Genomic DNA, 25,161 nt, shown 5'->3' with positions numbered 1-25,161 from the left:
GCTGAATTAGCCAATGATGCTAATACCAGAGCTTAAAGCTCATGAGTGCTCATTACAAAGCAAAACAGGGCACTCCTGATCATTCTCAGAAAGCAGCATGAAACAAATTTTAAGTGTCTATAGTGTTATAGTGCAACTTAGCTTTTAAGCAATTCAACAGCACTTGAAAGTCATGTCCGGATAGTCCTTGCAGATGTTAACTCGAGTTACCATGCTCTAGAGTCACTGTAGGTTCTGGGGTGGAGCTTTTTTTTCCACATGGGAATCTGGGGACAGGTTCAAATTTGGACGAATCTTCCCTAATGCATGTCATCTCATCTCATTATCTCTAGCCACTTTATCCTGTTCTACAGGGTCGCAGGCAAGCTGGAGCCTATCCCAGCTGACTACGGGGAAAAGGCGGGGTACACCCTGGACAAGTCACCAGGTCATCACAGGGCTGACACATAGACACAGACAACCATTCACACTCACATTCACACCTACGGTCAATTTAGAGTCACCAGTTAACCTAACCTGCATGTCTTTGGACTGTGGGGAAAACTGGAGTACCCGGAGGAAACCCACGCGGACATGGGGAGAACATGCAAACTCCGCACAGAAAGGCCCTCGCCGGCCACGGGGCTCGAACCCAGACCTTCTTGCTGTGAGGCGACAGTGCTAACCACTATGCCACTGTGCCGCCCTTCCCTAATGCATGTTTAAATCTGAATTGCTACTAGGTGTTGTGGCTTATTAGTTAACTATATTAGCTATATTAGTTAGCTAGCTGAATTGGGTGGCACGGTGGTGCAGTGGTTAGCACTATGACCTCACAGCAAGAAGGTTCTGGATTCGAGCCCAGTGGCTGACGGGGGGCCTTTCTGTGTGGAGTTTTTATGTTCTCCCTGTGTCTATGTGGGTTTTCTTCAGGTGCTCTGGTTTCCCCCACAGTTCAAAGACATACAGTTAGGTTAAGTGACTACTCTAAATTGTCCATAGGTGTGTGTGTGAATGGTTGTTTCCCAAGCCTGGAAATGGGAGGGTTGTAGCAGGAAGGGCATCCGGCATAAAAACTATGCTCCAATTAATATGACGTGGATCAATGGGAGCAACCCCACACATGTAAGTGGGACAAGCTGTAAGCATTGAGTGAGTTAGCTGAATTATCGTACACCTTTTAGATGACAGACCGCGAGCTGGCCTAGTAGTTCACATGCCTGTCTCTCAACCAGGAGAAGGTGAGTTCTACTCACAGTTCAACCATACCAAAGAACATCATAAAAATGGTACCTATTACCATCTGGCGAGGCACACGACAATACAAATATGAGTAGGGAGTCAAACTCTCACGGTTACCAGAGGAACAGCCCCCCACTGTAACCCTAGCTATGTAACAGGCGTGAGGCCAAGGACTATAGAAACAGAGACTGGCACTGCCAGTCTTGGTTAGTACTGGGACAGGAGACTGCCTGGGAAGATCAAGTCCTGACATGGGAATGATGACAGAGGAATAGTGTTTGAAAGACTTGCAGACAGTTTTGTGGTTGTGTACCAGTAGTTTTTGAATCAAGCTGTGCTCTCGAGGGTATCATGCAGTCTAATGTATGGCTGCGCATTTCAGGGCCAGGTAATCTTGCAAACTGAAAAGCTTCTCCATCTGTATCCCCAGCATCTTTTGCCTTTCTGTAATGTGGGTACATATTATTGGCACCCACACTCCTGTAGCATGAGCAAGTAGTTCTTTGACTTTATAACACAGCACTGTTGAATTCTGACATGGTAGATGAGGAATAAAACACTTTGGGACATTGGGAAATAATCTCTTTTTTATTTTTATTTTTAAATCACACCAGCCTATTATTGATTATTTTCCCTTTCACGGCATCCCTCATATGTTGGATTTCTGGATGGAGAAAGATATTTGTTCCATGCTCTGTGATGATGGAAGAGTATGTGCATGCCCCAGTTATGTTTTACACTGTTTAGCATCCAGTCACTTCATCAAACGTTACCATTTCTATTAAAGTAAGCTTAATTACATCCGATATTATTACATCACATGGAATTTGCGCTTTGATATTTGACCTCTTTTCAAAGAAGTGCTGTAGTCTACAGTATATGAGGCTTGACAGAGATGAATCTACCCAGCTGGGGCAATTTATCCTGAGGCAAAAGAAATGATCGATTTGAAAGAGGTCTTTGAATCTGCTCTGATTGATACCTCCTTAAGATCAAGATCCATAATGGGGCATCATGACACTTCAAACTTGTGCATTTAATCTATTTCCGGTTAAGGAGTGCCTGTATGCAGTGTTTATTCTGTAGAAGATGACTGGAATTCTTCTCAAGAATGCTTGAGAGGAAGCAAACTCAAAAGGAAACCCATCCAGTGGCAAACAGTTCAGTGTGTGGTGAAAGGATACACTACAGAGATGATTGGCATGGGCATAGGAGTAAGAGTTCGGATATGACCACAGCAGCAGTTCTTTGCAGATACAAATCTCTAGGTGAAAATATCCTCTGAAGCAGGAAGGTAAAGTCATAGGTAAGGCATTTACAGTTTTATGGAAATCTCAGTCATAAGAAACAGGTCAAGACAAAATATCACTAAACTCACTTTTTTTTTTTAAAACAGCTGCTGATGCATGCAGTCATGCACCAATGGTGCAATGCATAAAATCATGCGGATACAGGTCAATAGCCTTGGGCAATTTTTACATGGAATAAGAAAAGAAAAAAAATCAGAAAGAGGAAAAATGTAATCTCTGTGTCATTGGTCTTGTTGGTGACAGATGGGCTTGGTCTATTTCCAGTTCTGGTGATGCCTCAGGTTCCTGTTCTGATGGAACCTGACATGGGCTTCAGCTGCTGTAACTCATCCACCTCAGTGTTCAATATCTTGTACATTCTGAAATGTTTTTATGCTCACCATGGTTGTAAAGAGTGGTTGTTTGAGCAACTGTAGCTTTCCTGTCAACTCAAACCAGTCTGCCCAATCTCTTCTGATCTTCCACCCATGGAACTGCCACTCACTGGATGCTTTTTGCTTGTTTGATTATTTGTTTTTTTTTTTCCCCTCTACCATTTTGTATAAACTCTTGAGACTGTTTTATGTGGAAATCCGAGGAATTTAGCAATTTCCAAAGTACTCAAACCAGCCTGTCTGGCAGTCCCTGAGATCAAGTGAGATTAACTGATGCTTTTAACATTTATCTGCAGAATTTTATACATTGTGCTGCAGCCGCATGATTGACTGATTGAACAGTTAGCAAATGGTTAAACTTAGTCTTGAAACTTAAAAAAATAATAATAAATCAGGTCAAAGATGTCATTCAGAGTGTCTTAGGAATATTATTAAACTGACATTTATGACTGATAACTAAAACACATTGCTTTAAAGCCAAACAAATCCCAAAAATAAACGACGCTTGCCGATCACGGCAAGTGCCCTGATGTGCTCCTTGTATGTTTAAATTAAAACTAAAATTGTATAACAACAATTTATACATTTTAAAAGTTATACTATTGCTAAAAAATAGGCTTTCCTGGGTGCAGCCATTTGCACTGAAACCGGATATCCACTTGTGACATAACCAGATCACTGGTATGCTGTTTCCCGTAGTAACACAGAGCCATCAAATGGAGGTTTCTAATTCTTTAATATATAAAGTTTGTGAACCCTTTAGAATTTAGAATTTTCTATATTTCTGCATAAGTATGACCTAAAACATCATCAGATTTTCACACAAGTCCTAAAAGTAGATAAAGAGAAGCCAGTTAAACAAATGAGACAAAAATATTATACTTGGTCATTTATTTATTGAGGAAAATGATCCAATATTATTATATATCTGTGAGTGGCAAAAGTGTGTGAACCTCTAGGATTAGCAGTTAATTTGAAGGTGAAATTAGAGTCAGGTGTTTTCAATCAATGGGATGACAATCAGGTGTGAGTGGGCACCCTGTTTTATTTAAAGAACAGGGATCTATCAAAGTCTGATCTTCACAACACGTGTTTGTGGAAGTGTATCATGGCATGAATAAAGGAGATTTCTGAGGACCTCAGAAAAAGCATTGTTGATGCTCATCAGGCTGGAAAAGGTTACAAAATCATCTCTAAAGAGTTTGGACTCCACCAATCCACAGTCAGACAGACTGTGTACAAATGGAGGAAATTCAAGACCATTGTTACCTTCCCCAGGAGTGGTTGACCAACAAAGATCCAAGAGCAAGGTGTGTACTAGTCGGCGAGGTCACAAAGGACCCCAGGGTAACTTCTAAGCAACTGAAGGCCTCTCTCACATTGGCTAATGTTCATGTTCATGAGTCCACCATCAGGAGAACACTGAACAACAATGGTGTGCATGGCAAGGTTGCAAGGAGAAAGCCACTGTTCTCCAAAAAGAACATTGCTGCTCATCTGCAGTTTGACATGCAGATCACATGGACAAGCCAGAAGGCTATTAGAAAAATGTTTTGTGGATGGATGAGACCAAAACAGAACATATTTTGGTTTAAATGAGAAGCGTTATGTTTGGAGAAAGGAAAACACTGCATTCCAGCATTAGAACCTTATCCCACCTGTGAAACATTGTGGTGGTAGTATCATGGTTTGGGCCTGTTTTGCTGCATCTGGGCCAGGACGGCTTGCCATTATTGATGGAACAATGAATTCTGAATTATACCAGCGAATTCTAAAGGAAAATGTCAGGACATCTGTCCATGAACTGAATTTCAAGAGAAGGTGGGTCATGCAGCAAGACAACGACCCTAAGCACACAAGTCATTCTACCAAAGAATGGTTAAAGAAGAATAAAGCTAATGTTTTGGAATGGCCAAGTCAAAGTCCTGACCTTAATCCAATCGAAATGTTGTGGAAGGACCTGAAGCGAGCAGTTCATGTGAGGAAACCCACCAACATCCCAGAGTTGAAACTGTTCTGTATGGAGGAATGGGCTAAAATTCCTCCAAGCCGGTGTGCAGGACTGATCAACAGTTACTAGAAATGTTTAGTTGCAGTTATTGCTGCACAAGGGGGTCACACCACATACTGAAAGCAAAGGTTCACATATTTTTGCCACTCACAGATATAAGTAGAATATTTTTGTCTTATTTGTTTAACTGGGTTCTCTTTATCTACTTTTAGGACTTGTGTGAAAATCTGATGATGTTTTAAATCATATTTATGCAGAAATATAGAAAATTTGCAATGCTCTCTCTCTCTCTCTCTCTCTGTTTGTGTGTTTTCACTGCTTCAGATGGGTTGAATGCAGAGAAAGAACTTCACTGTGCTGTAATGTATATATGACAAATAAAGGCTTCTAATTCTAAAAATCTAATCAGAATTTTTCTGGAACCATGTGATTTTTACTGGTAACAAATTCCACGAATCAACAGACTTCACTTTTATGAAGTTTAAATCTCAAATCTCACTCGACTAGATAACGCATACACTACTGACACAGATACTAGTAAACAGTGGTTGTTGTCATAGCAACGCAATTCTTGCCATCTAAAAAGAGTGCTTTCCTCAGTGAATAAAATGAAACAAAAGCATTTCACATAACAATACAAGGCAAATGAAAAAAATTGGGGGGAAAAAAGAAACACTGAGTAGTCAGCGATAGAGCGTTTATAGGCAGTAAAACAGCCTCTGCTCACTGCTCGTGTGTGTGTGTGTTTTCACTGCTTCAATGATCGGGCTTATTTTCACACCCAAATGCTTGACACTTGGGCATCTTTAGGGTTGTTTAGGACAATTTAGAAGCAATGTATCCACTAGATCTCGGCCTCGGTAAGTCATGTAGCATATAAGTGACGTCACAACCTCAGATTCTCTCGCATAATTTGTACTCAGAGCGTGATATATGAACCTCAGAGAGAGTAAGATGTCAGCACCCAGGGATAGGGTGACCAGACGTCCCGGTTTTACCGGGACAGTCCCGATTTGGGGTTGTGTGTCCCGAGTCCCGACAAAAGTCTGTCGGGACACGGATATGTCCCGGTTTTCGCCACTCGCGACGTTTGCGACTGAGCAGCGTGGGAATCATTAGCGGAGAAATGTCTGCATTTACTAATTTTGATGAATTGACAGGAATTGCAAACTTTCCTGGTTACTGCCCCCTGGCCCTGTGGCATGGGTGTTTATTTAGCCACATTATTCCAGACAACAGAACGTGTTGCCATGCAACAATAAAATAAATGTTAACTGGCGCGAATGTTCTTTGTCTAGCAGCTAGCAGCAGTAATGCCGCAGCAATTATGGCGAAAAGAAAATGTACCTTTTCCAAAGATTTACAGGGCACCTACCCCTTCCTCCGAGAGGTGCAGAACAATGCGCACGAAGCCGACTGCACACACTGTAAGTGCTTTGTTCTTGTACTGAGTTGGGTAGCCTATGTCGCAAATGCTGTGCGCTCCTGTGGGGGCTTTCCTCGGGCTGTCGCCCCTCTCCTCCCTTACTGCTGAGAGAGGCCCTTCATATAATCTTTTTTTATTCACCTTGTTATCCCGAGATAACGACCTAATTAATTCAGGATCTCGAGGAAACAACACAACTAATTCAAAATCTCGAGAAAATAAAACCGTTATTCCGTGATCTCGAGAAAACAAAACAATTATTTCATGATCTCAGCTGGATCACTGTATCTCCGTCAGTAGAGACAAAGCTGGGCCAGTCTTCTGCGGAGGTGCCGCAGACTAATTTTGAAATTATCCCTTATTAAAAGACTTAATGCAATCTCTCCCTGTGTCAACCCCTGATCAAAATATTGCCTTATTAGGTTATCGATTATTCCAGACATTCTAATGACCAAAGTTGCGTCTATACAGAATGAGAAATAGCCTCAAAGTCAGCATATCACAAGTCTCTTGGCACACCTGAATGAACCATTTCTCAGCTGTTTACTCGAGATCATGAAATAATTGTTTTTTCTCGAGATCACAGAATAATGGTTTTGTTTTCTCGAGATCTCGAAATAACGGTTTTGTTTTCTCGAGATCTCGAATTAGTTGTGTTGTTTTCTCGAGATCCTGAATTAATTATGTTGTTATCTTGGGATAACAAGGTGAATAAAAAAAAGGATTCTGTTTAACATACCATTCTGACAGTTTGGCCATATTGCTGTTGAACAGCTTGTTGCACCTTCCATTAAAGTGTTCACTTTTGTACACATCTTCTTGCTTTATTCATTCAGTTGTGGGGAATGGTTAGTAAGGTTGATTCTGACCTAGGCTATGTTGAGGTCACATATCTACTTTTTAAGTTCATGCTATAGTGCATACAATTTTAGAGATATAGCCTACATGTGCATATGCGTTCTTCTTGGTGTTCTCACAAACAGGTGAAATAAATCAGTTTAAATTTGGCCTATGGACATAGCCTGGCCTATTCTCAGCCATTACAAAATCTGTTGTCTGACCATAATTTAACTGATCTGTATACCACTATGCTACTAGACAACAAAATGCCTGTTTGTTTTATTTCATGTGAGATGTTGATAAATGTGAGCTTCAACAAAATGATGAGAGCACCTCTCTGAGTGTCACGTTTACGTAAAAAAAAGGTGTGCGAGCACGAGCATGGTCACGCGCAAAAGTGTCCCGGTTTCAGACTAGGGAAATCTGGTCACCCTACCCAGGGACATTGTTTTTCTTTTAAAATAAAATCTGTACACAGTATACAGGTTCAAATATGAACAAGTGAACACTCAAACATGTTTTGTGTGGATATTATCTGTTGGTATAAAGGAGTTTATTTTTGGGTTTTGTTTGCCTTTAAATAAACTGCCCATATGTAGCAACTTACTTTTCCTCTGAAATTTTGTGCATGTCTGAGTAAATATGGTCCAATCTGCGTTGTAAAACACTGCATCGAAACAATGGCCCAGTTGCTAAGAACCCGATCCGCTCGGATTTGGCGTGTAACATGAGATACGTGCTATTAATCTCTAATTCATGAGCAGCAGACAGAAGGCAGATAGATACCTGTATAAGCTTCGTATGTGAATAGCTTGAGGATTCTCTTGGCAAACACAACAAACAGCTTTGTTATGCTGCTCATCCTGAACCTAAGACTGACAGTCCTAACAGAATGCTTTATTCCAGTTGTACGGAGATTGCCTCATACCCATTGACCCCGATGAAAAGTGGCAGAAATATAGTAGAGAGAGAAGCAGAGGAGAAAGAGAGTGACCTGAAACCAAATTTCTCCATGCTTACAAATGCAGCCCCATGCAGTCATACATCTGTGTGTGTGTGTGTGTGTGTGTGTGTGTGTGTGTGTGTGCACACGAGCTAGAAAGGAGAATGTTCATCAAATCATTCAGTGGCGGACATGATGCACCGTGGTACTGCCTCATTGCCTCACTACTATCTATTTAACTATCTGTCTGTCCGTCCATCCTTCAGTTCATGTATAGTGGGGTCCAAAATGTCTGAGACCACGAGGGAAAATGCTTTCATTCTGCAACTTTTGTGAAGTTAATTCAGTGGTTTTTCATTATAAATGATAGTATCAATAATAACCTGAATGAAAATTAGAATCTTAGAAATATTTACAGGAATTTCAGAACATCTCCCTTGTCCATACACTTGAGCTGGCATGGACTTCACAAGTTTGTGTACAACCTGACAGCAGGTGTTAGATCAGAGACTCATCTGAACATGTGTTTCAATAGAAGGAATTAGACTGAAGGAAAATCTGACCTTTCGTACAAAAGGAGTTAACGTGATCAATATCACTTTTTTTCTTTTTACATTTAGAAACAGTGTTTGGATATTGGAAATCTTTTCTTTAGTGTTCTGCCTGATGGCAGGTCCGGCTCTACCGTCCATCAGAGCTTCTCGGGAACATTACAATAGTGGTTTCCCATTGCCTTCTACTGGATTATTAGAGAGGTTTACTCCTCTCAACCATTCACTCACACACACACACACACACACACACACACACACACACAATTTAGAGTCACTAGTTGACCTAATTGCATGTCTTTGGACTGTGGGGGAAATGGGAGCACCCGAAGGAAATGCACACATATACAGAGAGGACATGCAAACTCCACACAGAAAGGCCCCCACCAGTCAAACCCAGAACCTTCTTGCTGTGAGATGACGGCGCTCTGCTAACCACTATACCAACGTGCCACCCATATATTGAGTATCCAGACTGAATATTCAAGATATTAAACAATTCCTTGCTTTGTCTTAAAATTCTCTCTCTTTTTTTGTTGAAAAAACAAAACTCAACAGATTTGCAGCATGTCGTCAGACTTTTCAAAGACTCTAGGTTAGTCTACTCCAGAATTTTTGGCACTTTTCAATAGAATTACCTAAAATTAATACAAAATGTGGCTACACACTATATATACACAGTACTGTGAAAAAGTCTTAGGCATCCTTTTTTATACAAACTTTGCTATAGAGTTCTGTCTTATGACTTCTACATTATCGAGTCAGTACAAAAACATTTTAGAGTTCCAAACATTAGTTTTCAAGCCCAAAATTAAACGTTACAGGAAAAAAAGTTTGTATCTGAGCAGCAGATTACATAAGAAAGCACATTTCAGATTAAAAATAAAAACATAATGAAGGTAACTGGGTTTTGTGGCAAAACGAAGAAGCAAGTGTGACAGTCAAAGTGTCCAGAAGAACTGTAGCTGGTTCTGCAAGATGCTCAGTAAAACCTACAGCTCATTTCCTCATAAAACTGCACTCATTGTACCTGAGATTACTATTTTGTTTTGTTTTTTTTAAGCGAAGGGTCGTCTCACACCAAATATTGACTTTGTTTCATTTATTATGGCTTACTGCTGTTTATTGTATTTTTTTATGTTGAAGCATTTCATTTCATTATTTTTAGCCATTTTTGGTTGACAGCATTTCTTTACATGTGCCGAAGACTTTTGCACAGCACTGTATATGCGAACAAGTAATCGGTCAGGCATGCAGGTGACAGCCAGATGTAAAAGCAGTAGAGGGTTTATTGCAGCAAAGCTGGCAGACAAATCCAGATCAGTAATGAAAGGCAGAGTCAGGAATCAGGCAATGGTCAGGAGAGACACAAACAGAATATCAACAGTGAAGACTATAAGCAGTAATCAAAGTATAAACTGGGTCGGTCAGTCAGTCAGTCAGTCACTAAACAGCACGGAGTAACAAGGCATGGTCAAGTCAGGCACGGGAAACATTGAGCACTTACTTCACAATGGTTATGTGACCAGAGAGCCCTTTTATACGCAGTGGTGATAACGCTGTGATTTGGAACAGGTGTGCCTAATAATCATTACTCCGGAGACCGAGAGCAGTGAGGTGCAATACGGTTGTTGTAGTCTGCGGCGGCCATGTTTGAAGGCCACTGTGAACTCTGGGAAGTGGAGTCTTGAGTGCGAGCAAGTGCAGATGTGGCATTATCATCCTTGGAAGAGTGATCTTATTCTTCTTCTTTGACGATGTCCTGTTTCCCTGGGTTATAAATATGAGAATACATACAGTACCTGTCAAACGTTTGGACACACCTTCTAATACAATATATTTTCTTTATTTTTATTCATTAAAAGACACTTCACATCATAAAGTAATGATGGATGTCGTTTCTCTTTACTTAGTGTCTTGCAAAAGTATTCATCTCCCTTGGTGTTTGTCCTGTTTTGTCGCATTACAAGCTGGAATTAAAATGGATGTTTAGGGGGTTAGCACCATTTGATTTATGCAACATGCCTACCACTTTTTCACATTTTTTTTTTTATTGTGACACTGTTGTATCTGACCAGGTGGGTGGAGCACAGAAGCACGGCAGGCCAGAACTGAGTTCTCAAAACTCTTTTATTTTTAAAGATATATATATATAGCTTTTCAGCCCACTGCACTACCAGTGCACACTCATTTCTGGTCGGGAGAGAGACCCCTTCCTCTGCTCTCCCTCTTCTCTTTATAGGGCGCGGTCACTGGGGAAGACACACAAACACAGGTTAATTCCCATCAGGTGCAGTGATTCCACCACTTACCTTCCCTGACTCCGCCCTTCATTCACAGGCTGACGCTTGGCCACGCCCCCGCTGCCATATATCCCCACCGCCCAACTAAGGCCGGGGAGCTGTTCGGCCTGTAGCCGACTCCCCCCCCGACGGGAGAGGAAATCCGCCATGACCATCTGCGCCCCCAGCCTGTGGACCACCTCGAACTTAAACGGCTGGAGTGCCAGATACCAACGGGTGATCCGTGCGTTGGCATCCTTCATGCAGTGGAGCCACTGCAGGGGTGCGTGGTCCGAACAGAAGGTGAAAGAGCGCCCCAGCAGGTAGTAGCGGAGGGCGAGGACCACCCACTTGATGGCGAGGCATTCCTTTTCAATTGTGCTGTACCTGCCCTCATGCACTGACAGCTTCTGGCTGATGTACAGCACTGGACGTTCCTCCCCCTCCACCTCCTGGGACAGAACATCCCCCAGCCCTCTGTCCGACGCTTACATCTGCAAAATAAAGGGGAGAGAAAAGTCAGGGGAGTGTAACAGTGGCCCCCCACACAGTGCAGCCTTTACCTCTGAGAAAGCCCGCTGGCATTGCTCCGTCCACTGGACCAGATCTGGCGCTCCCTTTTTAGTGAGATCAGTCAGCGGGCTGGTGACGTCCGAATAATTAGGTATAAACCTACGATAGTAGTCAGCCAGCCCCAGGAACTGTCTCACCCCCTTTTTGGTCTTGGGCCTCGGGCAGGCCACAGTCGCTGCTGTCTTATTAATTTGGGAATGCACCTGCCCATTGCCCAAGTGGAAAACCAGATACTGTACTTCCACCTGCCCAATCGTACACTTCTTTGGGTTGGCTGTGAGACCCGCTCGCCTCAGTGACCTAAGGATGGCCCTTAGGTGTTTTAAGTGCCGCGGCCAGTCATTACTGTAAATAATAATATCATCCAAATAGGAGGCCGCGTAGGTGGCGTGGGGGCGGAGGACCCTATCCATAAGCCGCTGGAATGTAGCGGGCACCCCAAACAGCCCAAAAGGAAGTGTGACGAACTGGTGTAAGCCAAACAGTGTGGAAAAGGCCATTTTCTCTCGGGATAGCGAGTCAAGGGGATCTGCCAATATCCCTTTGTCAAATCCAGTGTCAAATAAAAATGAGCCGTGCCTAGTCAATCGAGCAACTCGTCAATACAAGACATTGGGTACGCGTCAAATTTAGACACCGCGTTGACTTTTCTATAGTCCACACAGAACCGGACTGACCCGTCAGCCTTGGGAACCAAGACCACCGGGCTGCTCCAGTCACTGTGGGACTCCTCGATGATGCCCATTTCAAGCATGGCCTCGAGCAGGGGTTTGAACCAGAATTTTTTTCCTATTGGTTCGTTCCGAACAGAAACGGAATTTTAACGTTTCCGGTTTTGGGTTCCACCATTAAATAGACGTTCCCGAACCGGTTAGAACAAAAAAATTTCATTCCCAGAACGGTTAATTACGTTCCCTGTCAGCTGTTTAACAAATGGCTATAAAATTATGTCTCTGTCTCATCCAGCTTAAGCCAAATGTAGGCTAATTCTATTACAACCTTCATTAAATAAGACAAGAAATAATTCAAAACAATTATTATTTCAAATGTTGGTGATTTGGATTCTCAGTATGTCTTCCCATCTACACAAACAGAAAAAGTGCCAAAAATGAAAGAGAATTCGTTTAGTGTGTTACCAAAGGCTAGTCAGGCCCTATGCACTGATAAGCTAACAGAAGTTAATGTCATTTAATGTTCGCGAGCCTCTCATTAACATGGACAAATATACTGATATCGTGTTTGAAATTGACGTTTTTGAATAACGATAGACTGCAATATTTACCTCTTATTTAAGATGTGGAGACGTGATAGTAGTCCACCCTCCCGCTCTTTCCATTCAGTCAGCGAATGTCACACAGGAAGTGAACCCCAGCGGGTCATAGAAACTTGCGCAGGAGAAGAATGACTTTTTTATTTGTAGGCTACAGAAAATTTGAGGAACGAAATAAAAACCGGTATTAACCGGTTACCATTATTTTTAATAAGCGTTTCTGTTCCGGAACATAAAAAATAATAAAATTTCTGGTTTCGTTTCTGTTCCATGTGAAATAGAAAAAGTTCCCGGTTTTCGTTTTCGTTCCTTGGACCGGTTCAAAGCCCTGGCCTCAAGTTCTTCCCGAACCACCTTTTTTTTTTTGTGTTCAGGTAGTCTGTAAGGGTGGCTGTGCACTACTACCCCCAGGGGCATCTCAGTGTGGTGTTCTATGAGGTGGGTGTGGCTGGGCAGGGGCGAGAACATGTCAGAAAATTCTGTCTGCAACTGGGCAACCTCCATGAGCTGGGTCGGGGAGAGATGGTCTCCACAGGGGACCGGAGTGGTGGGCGATGTCAGTTTTCTTTTTTGAACCTCCGGCCCCAGCTCCGCCTTCTCCGGAACCACTGACACCAATGCCACGGGGACCTCCTTGTTCCAAAGTTTTAGTAGATTGAGGTGGTAAATCTGTAACTCCCCACCCCTGTCCGTTCACCTCACCTCATAGTCAACGTCCCCGACTCGCCGTGTGACCTCAAAGGGTCCTTGCCACCTGGCGATCAATTTGGAGCTCAACGTGGGCAACAACATGAGTACTTTATCTCCTGGTATGAATTCCCTAAGGCGCGTGACCCTGTCGTACAGACAGACTTGACATTCTTGGGCCTGCCGCAAATTCTCCTGGGTTAGGTGTGTGAGGGTGTGAAGTTTGGCGCGCAGGTCGATAACGTATTGAATTTTGTTTTTACTGGTTGAAGGTCCCTCCTCCCAATTTTCCCGTACCACATCCAGAATGCCACATGGCTTACACCCGTATAATAATTCGAATGGGGAGAACCCCATGGAGGCTTGCGGGACCTCTCACACTGCGAATAACAGTGGCTCGAGCCATTTATCCCAGTTGCGTGCATCTTCGCTTACAAATTTCCTAATTGTTTTTGAGGGTGCAATTAAACCGTTCAACTAAGCCATCCATTGGTGGGTGATAAACGCTGGTGTGGATAGGCTTAATTCCCAGTAACCCATATAGTTTGTGCAGTGTGCATGACATAAACATAGTGCCTTGATCAGTCAGAATCTCTTTGGGGATTTCGACTCGGGAGATGACGCGGAAGCGTGCTTCTGCAATACTATGTACTGAAATATTGTGAAGAGGCACTGCTTCCAGATATCCCGTTGCATAGTCCACCAGAACTAAAATAAAGTGATATCCTCATGTTGACTGATCTAATGGCCCGATGAGATCCATCCCAATTCTTTCAAACGGGGTCTCGATTAATGGCAGAGAGCACAAAGGCGCTTTTGGAATGGCCGTGGGATTTACTAACTGGCATTCACGGCATGCTGTACACCACCTATGGACATCGCCGCGAATCCCTGGCCAATAGAACCGGGCCATTATTAGGGCTAGTGTCTTATCCTGCCCCAAGTGTCCGGCCATGGGATTAAAGTGAGCCGCCTGGAATATAAATTCCCGGCGGCTCTTTGGGATTAAAAGCTGTGTTATTTGTTCCTTAGTCTGAGTGTCCTGCGTCACTCGGTATAACCTATCCTTAATAATGGAAAAATAGGGGAAGGACGGGGTGGTGTTTGGCTGGAGAGTTTGACCATCGAGTACTCTCACTTGGTCAAACGCATGCTGCAGAGTCTCATCTCGTGACTGCTCTAATGGGAAATCCGTGAGGGAATCCCCGAGAGAGGGAGGAGGAGCATGCTGCTCCTCACTCTGACGCGGTGATGACGTAGACAGTTCTGTGACAGCTGCTCCTACCAATGCCACTCCAGGCCCTCCCACCGCTGAACTATGGCAGGCCCCACTCTTCACTAAATGCGTCATTAATTCCCGAAATCCCGGCCAATCAGTCCCCAGAATTATCGAGTGGGTAAGGCGAGGATGAACCACCACCTATACTCTAAATTTTTCCCCTCGAAATAGAATGTGGACCAACACTAAGGGGTAGTTGTGAACATCCCCATTCACACACAACACCTTCACCAATTGTGCTCTCCCCAATGCCTCGTCTTGTACCAGGCTTTGGTGGATTGAGGTCTGATTACAGCCGGAGTCCACCAAAGCCTGATATGTATCCCCTTGGATACTCACCGGTATGCGATATGCTCCAGCCTGATCGAGGGCGGTCCCTGGCACATCGGGGATCCGGACCACTGCGCCCACCTCCATCGCTGAGCACTGATGCTGGAGGTGCCCCGGTTCCCCACAGCGCCAGCATACCGGCCCAGGCTCTCTCCCTGCACCGGTATTCCAGAGATCACTCACCTTAGTGGGGGAAGACACAGACAAGGAAGTAGGAAATGGTAGGGCACTGCAGGTGCGGCGGGCCGGCTGAGGTGGAGCCAGCCCCCGCCTCCGCGGTGGGGGAATGGGGTGAGGACAAGGAACAGAAGGAGAGGGAGAGAGAGAAGAGAGGGGAGAAGGGGAGACATGCTGTCCTGCCGTCGGAACGGCTGCCATATGGTCCTCCGCCAGCTTGATGGCCTGATCCAGCGATGCCGGGCGATGACACTGGACCCACTCCGCTGTTCCTTCCGGAAGTCGGGTGATGAATTGTTCCAGCGCCACCAGATCGATGATTCCATTGGCGTCGTGGTTGTTGGCCCTCAGCCACCGCCAGCAGGCGTCCCGGAGTTGCTGGCCAAACGCGAACGGACGGCCGACCTCCTCCAGGCGCAGCGCACGGAAGCGCTGCCGTTGCTGTTCCGGGGTGCGACCCATGCGTTGGAGGACGGCCCTGCGGAGGTCTGCGTAGACCAGTCGGCTGTTAGCGGGGAGCTGTAGCGCGACCAGGTGCGCCTCGCCAGTTAGCAGGGGGAGGAGTCGCACCGCGTGCTGTTCCACCAGCCAACCCCATGCCTCTGCTGCCTGCCCAAAAAGAGCAAGGAAGGCTTCGGGGTCGTCATGCGGACCCATTTTTGTTAGGGTGAGCTGGGGAGGGTCCGCGGCGGTGGTGATCGGGGACCCCACCGACGTGAGCAGGTGCCGGAACGCCTGGCAATCTTCCTGTTGCGCCAACACCAGGGCTTCAAACCGTTGTTCCTGCTCCTTCAGGAGGGTGATCAACGCCTGGTTCTGGCTCCGTTGGGCCGTGGCGAGGGCATGGACCAGGTCCTTGAAGGGGGAGGACTCCATGCAGCTGTTCCCTTCTGCACTCCATCCCGGGTTTCAGCACCACTGTTGTATCTGACCAGGTGGGTGGAGCACAGATGCACGGCAGGCCAGAAATGAGTTCTCAAAACTCTTTTATTTTTAAAGATATATCTAGCTTTTCAGCCCACTGCACCACCAGTGCACACTCACTCTCTCACACACACACATTTCTGGTTGGGAGAGAGACTCCTTCCTCTGCTCTCCCTCTCCTCTTTATACACACCTCCCCCCTCTCTTTCTCCTTCTCCGTTTTAATGCAACAGTAGCATACTTTCCACCGGCACCCTGTTGACCAACAGTACCGGAGGCGGTCGTTATTAACCTGGGCCCCGACCAATCTGGTACGGTATTTCTCTTTTCAATCTGCATGTTAGATTTGGCACAGTTTTAAGCCGGATGCCCTTCCTGATGCAACCCTCTCCAATTTATCGGGGCTTGGGACCGGCACCAAGAATATGCTTATGCGCCCCCAGTGGCAAGTAAATAAATGAATAAATACTTGTAGACCCTACACTTGTAATTCAGATGATTTTGTGTACAATCAGGAACATTATAACATCCATTCCAGGTCTATAGCAGGAATTGGCTGCATGAACATACTGACCCCATGTACGTTCAAGAGGATAGTGATGGTGATCATTTCAGAATTGCACAGTGTATTTAATTTATTCTAAAATAAAATATGAGACACTGTCTTTATTAAAAGCAACCCACAAAAATGCAGTTCCTGAATGTCAAACCAATTGAATATTTTTTGTTTTCAGCTGAAAATCAACCTTTTTTGTCTGTGTATACTTCAACTCACAAACTCACAGAAAAATGTGGTGAACGCTGTATCGACACTGTAACATAGTTTTATGAAGTTTTTACTATTTCAAATTTTAGGAGAACTGTGTGTGAACAGGACTCTTACATGACTTTATGACAATAATACAAGCTCCATTTTGGTTTTCAGGAGTCCTTTGGTAACACTTGAATTCAACATTAATCACTGATGAATACAATGTGAAAAACTAACTAATATGAGAATATTAAATAAGGAATAAAACGTGACAACACATTCTGTAATAGGAAAATAATCAACATAGGACATCCTGAAGTGTTTTATTTGTCTTATACCAGAGCCATATGTTATTTTTCCCCCCTTTTCTATTTTGGGGTGTTTTATCACTGCAGTCATCTGTCAGTAACTCAAATTGACTTCCCTTTTTTTTTGGGGGGGGGGGGGGGGGGGGTTGGTTATTTTGGCACCATGGCATCATCACAAGTAGTGAACAGTAAGTGTAACATGGGTGAAATGCAGTGCTACTACCTGCATCTGTCATTGTTTAGTGATTCAATTATCTGTATCAGTATTCAGATTTAAACTGTGAGTGGGTATGACTGAAACCAGGAGGGAGGGAGGATGGATGGATGGATTATTTATTTATTAAAATTAAATGCAAACCCTACCATTATACCCCAGAAAGCATTGTGAGCATGGTGTGTGAATTCCAGCTCGAACAGCTCCTCAAACTCAGCTACATCACTCAAGTTCAGAACAGGCTTGTAGTACTTGAGTCCAGGACTCAGACTTGAGTCCGACTCATGCCCTAATTTTAAGGACTCATTACTCGATTTGGGGGCGGCATGGTGGTGTAGTGGTTAGCGCTGTCGCCTCACAGCAAGAAGGTCCGGGTTCGAGCCCCGTGGCCGGCGAGGGCCTTTCTGTGCAGAGTTTGCATGTTCTCCCCGTGTCCGTGTGGGTTTCCTCTGGGTGCTCTGGTTTCCCCCACAGTCCAAAGACATGCAGGTTAGGTTAACTGGTGACTCTAAATTGACCGTAGGTGTGAATGTGAGTGTGAATGGTTGTCTGTGTCTATATGTCAGCCCTGTGATGACCTGGCGACTTGTCCAGGGTGTACCCCGCCTTTCACCCATAGTCAGCTGGGATAGGCTCCAGCTTGCCTGCGACCCTGTAGAACAGGATAAAGCAGCTAGAGATAATGAGATGAGATGAGATTACTCGATTTGGACTTGAGCACTGATGACTCGGACTCAGACTCATGCATTAACTGCATTAGGACTCGTAAATTGGAGACAAGGACTCTGATTTTTTTCTTTATTTTTTGTAACATGCCATAATAATTTGGCATATTTATATCTACATTAATTTTTGTACTAATTTCATGCAAGAGTGTCACACCTGCACGCCTTGGCACGTGCATCAGATAGACTCTCGTGTGTGCTCTGTAAACGACTTGCACCTGCACAGGATTAAGGCCCAATCAGTGCGCCTATATAAAAACTGTGAAAACACACTTACTCTGCGAAGTATTGAGTTGCGTTGCTGATACATTACCAAGCCTTATTTCCTTGTTTGGTTTCCTGATCCCTGGTTCCCGGTTTCTCGTCTTTGATTCTGCCTTGTCTACGATAGCCTGTTTGCGCCTTGCTCGACCTATTGCCTGTTTCACTGTTTTACGATTTTGCCTGCCATTTTGGATTGTTTACCTGTCTTCACTTTTATGAATAAACACACCTTCTGCACTTACATCCATCTCCCAACCATCTCTGACAGAATACGTCACACTTCCTGGCAAAGAGAATGCACATTCACCTGTTCATACGGCATGTTCACTGTGGGTGCAATCAATTAATTATTGATATTAAGTGATCAATCTAGTTAAATCAGTCTCATTAAATTTTGAAGGTTAATAATTAAAATGAATCAATCCCATTGAATCATTTACTTTGACTCGTTTGAATTGAATCATACCATAGAATCACTCATTTGAAGTGAATCGTTCAATGAATCGTTTAGTGAATCATTTGGTGAATCGTTCAATGAATCATTTAGTGAATCATTTGGTGAATCGTTCAATGAATCATTTAGTGAATCATACCATTAATCCTGGTGCTTAATAATAAGTTACCAAACAGCTAAATTATGGTACATTTCCAAATTATTAAGATCACTTACCATATAACATTTGCACCCTTTTGAATTCTTCGAGAAGATTGGGGATTTCAGATATTGTTGTTCACACAAATAAACAGTTTGTTTAATAAATGAATTTATTATACAAAGATAAAAAGGTAAAATAATAAATCAATATATACAAGCAGTGAGGTGTGTGTGTGTGTGTGTGAGAGAGAGAGTGAGTGTGAAGGACTTGACCATGTGTTTAGCCTCGTGTAGCTAACTACACGTGGTGGAGGCCTAGCTTGTTGGTAGCTAAACAAAAGAGTGTTATCTAAACAGAACAAAGGATTAGCTCTGTGTTTAGCCTTGTGTTGCTAGTGTGAGTTTGCTAAAGGCCCTATGGCCTAGCTAAAGTGTGTCTGTTAGGCCTGGTGAGGCCTACTGAGCACGTGTGGCTAAAGACAAAGGGAAGCTATCTAAAGTGTATCAGGCCTGGTCAGCACGTGTTCTCAGTAACAAAAAGATTCCACACTCATAACATTACCAAACTCACTGAAACCTTGATAAGGTCAAAATGTATGATAAAGAAATTAGTGTTAGTCAGAATAAGAGAGAGAGAGAGAAGCATGCGCAGCCTATCTATTAAACAATTGAGAGAACATAGAACAAAATAAATCAACACGCTGCATGTCTAACAGTGTAACAGATAAACCTGGGTTTAAATTCACACTATTTCAAATAAAAGCAAATTCCTAAGACTATCCTAATTATGCCCAAATGCCAAAATCTTACTTAATCCTGCCTTTAGCAAGATATGAAGAACTATTCGCCGGTGTAGTTTTGGGCCTCGCCGTGGGAGCACGTGAGCCGCTCGTGATGGAGGCGGAGAAAACTTTCTGGTCCAGCGGAGCATTTGGGTGGTTCCCGTGGAAAGCAGAGGATTCTTGGTCCGAACCTCAGCGTTCGTGAGGAAAAGTCTCTGATCAGAATAAGATGCACAGCGCTTTTGAGTTAAAAAGGATTCAGTCGCTTCTTAACTTCTGACTGCCTGGGCTGCAGTCGTGACGTCACTTCTAATGCAAGTAAACCGGTTGTAACTCAGGTTGAGTTTAAAGATCGCGCGATTCTAGAGTTTACCTTTGCCAAGGGTAAGAAGATCGCGCTGAGTGATGGATCTTGCAAGAAAGAAGACGTCTTTTTGGGGTGGAGAGCGCACCTCTTTATACGTCCAGATCCATCGGAAGCTAGACGTGAGAGACCAAGATGGAAGCGTTGTCCCATTGTTTTATGTTTCCTTGTATGATGACGTAGATGATCCCGCCCACGCGTGACGTAGGTCACACGGAAGTGGACTGGGAATTGTAGTTCTGACACAAGATGGCGGCATGATACCTACATCAGGAACAAACTTATGTTAATGGCGCTAAAACAGCCACCATCAAATGATGCAGTTGGAGTGTTGGACTCGACTTGGATCAATATTCAGTCCCCCCAGGATTCCGCGGGCCTTTTTTGTGATTGTTGCGGGCTAAAATGTCTGATGTTGCGGGGGGGTTTCCAAAAAATCGCAATGAAAGTTGCGGTGTTTTTTAGGTTTTTGTTGCGATTACATTGCGGGAGGAAGTGAAAGTTGTGAGAAATTGTTGCGATTTTCTCTTTTTGTGATTAAAATTGAGTGATATGTTAAATATTAAGTTATTACTGAAAAACTATTGATTAAAAAAACAAAGACACTGAGAAATGGTCCTATAAACAACTTTACCAATATAAAAGATTAGCATGACTACAAAAATGCAGAAAAATAGTCTTTACTTATCCAAATGCACCTGTTGGTTCAAAAGTTAAAGTGCAGAGAACCTCACAGCACAACATGAAGTTACCTTAAAATATAATATAAATGCCTCAGCTTTCATGTAAGAAAAATAAACTATTAATACTAGTACTGTGTGCAGGCAGTCTCTCCTGAAGACTAAATTAAACAATAATTATAAACTAATAAAATAAATGGCTCAGGCTTCATAGAAGAAAAAAAAACTATTTGAACAGAATCTCACAGTATGATGCTGAAGCTGCCTAAACAATGGAAAATAAAATACCATTTTGGCAAAAATGTTGGCATCCATTAATTTCTTGTATTAAGTAAAAAAATAATGTAAAGTGCACACAGTCCTTCACTGTAAACATAACACACTTTCAGTTACAGAATTTAAGCCTACATAAACACTGACTCGCACATGCAGTGTTGCCAGATACTGCTGATGTTTTCCATCCCAAAATATGTTCAAAACCCGCCAAAATGCACTTAAAACCGCCCAATTGGGCGGTAAACCGCCCAATCTGGCAACACTGCGCACATGCTGCTTCTCTTGAACGTATACACAGAAGTAAGGCGGAAGGTAGTTTGTCGACGTCACCTCCAGACGACGCCAACGATTGGTCAAATTTGCGGGAAAGTTGCGGTGATTGGATATAATTGCAACACCACCCTGAATCCGCGGGGATTGGTTGAATTTGCGTTGAAGTTGCAAATAGCAACATCGCAAAATCCTGGAGGGTCTGAATAGTGAACTTGATTCAGACTCAACTTGGATCAATAATGGACTCGACTCAGACTCAACTTGGATCAATAGCGGACTCGACTTGGCTCAATAGTGGACTCGACTCAAAATTTTTTTAATGACTTGGACTTGACTCAGACTTGAACACTGGGGACTCGAGACTGGACTCAGACTCAAGGTTTAGTGACTCGACTACAGCACTGGTTCAGAATTCATCTCAACAGATGTGTGTGGGATTTTTTTATCCCATTTACACAGCAAATAGTATTTCATATTTTCTAAAATAATCAACAACAGACATCCTGAAAGATTTTATTTCTCTTATACCACATAAATTTGCTCATGATTGTTTTATTCTTTTCATTACCTCCACCAACTCTGTTGGAGGAGGTTATGTTTTCGCCTCCATTTGTTTGCCTTTTCCCAACATAAATCAAAAAGTAGTGAATAGGTTTTGATGAAATTTTGAGGAAAGGTGGGTCATGGAACAATTGCGTAGATTTTGATGCAAATCCGGATATGTATGTGGATCCAGGATTTTTTTGTTGTTGTCTTTTTCGAATGTAACTCAAAAAGTAGTGAACAGATTTTGATGATATTTGGTGTACAGCTTTCGTATTAATAATATAAGTCACATAATATATGACTTGGCAGAGGTATGCACTAGGGTGGTCCCGAAATGTATGTGGAAAATTTTTTTTTTTTTACCAAAACATTCTGACCACCCTACCATTTTTTTACATAGGCTAAAAGAAGGCAACAAGCAAAATTTCAGAAAAATTGGTTAATATTTAGAGGTGCCACACGAGGTTGCAAATCAGGTTAAGCCATTAACATTAGTTGGTGCGTAGACTGTTGCAGAGAAGATAAACCCCTAAAAAGTCACAGTTCTAGAGGGAATATGCCACTTCTATGAAAAAGAAGAGTCAGGAAGAGTTTATAGACTGATAGAAGGTTAACTTTCATGCACTAAGGGGTTCTTAAACAATGAGCACTGATCGTAATATGCTGATGAAGTTGTGAATGTTTTTCTATGTTTTTCAGATGGCTAGCAACAGTAATACAAGTAGTACCGGTGGTGCAAAGCACAAAACCAGAAAGGACAATTATGTTTGGTTAATTGGTCCCACTTCCAAGGAACTGTCTGGGAGAAAGCTTCCTTCTGCTAGGGAAGTCCTTAGCGTATTCTTTTATCTCCACAAGATACCATAATACCGAAGGGTTTAGAAAATCACAGACAAGTAATAGCTATTGTTACTTTGAACACAGGAAGTTATATTACTGTATTGTTTGTATTAATATGAAACAGTTAATAAGCCACATTATTTTATATTGTGTCTTGAGTGAAAACTTTAATGGCTTTGTGGCACCTCTAAACATTGTTCAATCTTAACCAAATTTCGCACAATAACTTCTTTTAGGCAATGTAACAAAAAAGGTAAGGTGGTCGTAACAAAATCCTAAAAAAAATTTTTGGGACCACCCTAGTATGCACTCTACCGAGTGCCCTTCTAGTTTTTGGCTGTTTTGTGGCTTAATACCTGGGAATTTTATACATCCAAATAGCAGGACACAATTAGTTTTGTCAAGCCTCTGGATTCTAATCCTATTGAAATCTTGTCTGAATTGGAAATGCAGTAAGTACATTGCTTCCGATATGCTCCCAGATTGCTGCAAATATGTGCACAAAGAATAAAACTTGTTAATAGGATGTCGAGTCTGTTGGTACTGTACACTTCTCTACGTGTTAGGCGTGAACAATGATGTAATGGAGTTTGAGAAATGAAATTATGCAATGAACTTGATCAGGGACACTTTGAACCATGTTTATATTTGAGTTCATCCATCTAATAACATTGTCATCTCATTTCTCAGTTAGTTAACATTGTTGAACTTGAAAAAAAATGTCCAAAATGAAAAGTTGCTGTTATATTTCAATGTTTACATTGATTAATAGAGAAAGGTCATGCTCTTCTCTTTCCCTTCCCCCCCCCACCCCGTCTCTCTGATGGCACTGTTTCTGCTTGCAGACTGGCAGTATGAGGGTAAGCCTGTTAGCCTTTCTTCTTTTCATCCCATGCATTTCTTGTCTTTACCTGTTCTATGAGCAGCACTTGCACAGCTAAGACCTACCCCATAGTGAATCCTGTCTTGATAGATCCTATTTCCATGTGGTAGCCATGCTGCTTCAGCAATTTGAAACACTAGCCGCAAGTGGAATGCCTCTTTAGCACAACCTGTTTCTAAACAAGCTTTTGTTTAAAGTTTTTGAAATGTATAAACTTTTTCCCCCTCCATTTCAGAGTGCAAGCTCTCCAGAACTGGTCCACCAGCCACCATAGTAGCCATAGATGAAGAGAGTCCTAATGGTAGGTATTGATCCCCTTTTTTCATAACTTGCACAAATAAAGCAATTCAGTTTGCCAGTGCAATTCCATCACTGCTCTCAGTGTTGCAAACGGTGTCAGGATGTGCTTAACATTTCTTTTTATCACTCAGCTATCAGACAAGCAAACTGTCTGATGATGAGTATAACCATGTAAAATCAGGATTATTAGCTCTGAAGTCAAAACACTGGAATTGTGCCAGTTTGATCAGCCATGAAAGGTCAAAATATTATTGTTTGATATTGTAAGAAGAAGAATTGTCACAGAATTGTCAGAAATTCAGTAATTCATAGTTTTTTTGTCTAATCAGTTGTTTATTCATTTAGGAAATGCAGAATAAAATATCCCCTTGGATTTATGAGGTTTGTTCAAAGAAACTCTGTCTAAGCTTTTCCCAGACTGGTCTAATTTATATTTACAAATTTATGAATGTCAAAGATATATGCTTCATGAATGACTGATGTTCCAGTTGTAGCAAACTTCATTTCTTACCCTTTCAAGTATCCATACTAAGCACCACAGTCTGCCACATTAATGAACCACTCTATGAGTATGACTGGAAACCTGGCTTTTAGCATTAGCCAAGGTACCAATAAAATGTTATTTGTAAAGCATCGTTCTCTGACAAAAGTCATTTTTACACCAGAGACGGTAAGTACATTGCTTCTGATATGCTCCCATGTTAATCAGCTGCACAGTATGCATGCATAGTTGTATTATACGCTTTTCTGTTTTATTTCATGTGATACAGGAGTGGTTTCTTGCTAGAAACAATACAAAATAGAATATTTCTCCTGCATCATGCAGTGCATGCCCGAATTCACGAGGTATATAGGTTATTTCAGCTTGTAGTCCTTTTAGAGCAGTGAAAATTTCTCTGGATTAGCCAATTTTATGTGATCAGTTAGGCGTGTCACCAGTATTTCATCTAATTTTTTTCTATTGGATAGACTTCAGCCACTTGAGCAGAAATACCCCATGAGCCGCATATCTGTATGGCTGCTCTATCCCTGCCTGATTAACAAAGGTGTTGAACAATGTCAGTGGTTTGCTAAGCTCACAGCTAGGGTAATTAGTGATTGGGACTGAATCTGGGTGAATCTTAATGTCACTGTTTTGATTTGGATTCTTGTTTGGACTTTC

The 25,161-nt window shown here is 42.7% G+C and overlaps 1 protein-coding gene across 1 annotated transcript in view; it reads left to right on the top strand.

Annotated features, from left to right (window-relative positions):
* Nucleotides 1–25,161, top strand: part of pcdh15b (protocadherin-related 15b) — a 462,078-nt gene that overhangs the window by 67,547 nt on the left and 369,370 nt on the right. Inside the window, 2 exon segments of the mRNA XM_060938905.1 lie at nucleotides 23,662–23,676; nucleotides 23,935–24,000. Coding sequence (XP_060794888.1) covers nucleotides 23,662–23,676; nucleotides 23,935–24,000 — 81 coding nt within the window.

The sequence above is a fragment of the Neoarius graeffei genome, chromosome 14 (assembly GCF_027579695.1).
Source record: "Neoarius graeffei isolate fNeoGra1 chromosome 14, fNeoGra1.pri, whole genome shotgun sequence".
Lineage (NCBI taxonomy): Eukaryota > Metazoa > Chordata > Actinopteri > Siluriformes > Ariidae > Neoarius > Neoarius graeffei.
This window is presented reverse-complemented; position numbering and strand designations above follow the sequence as displayed.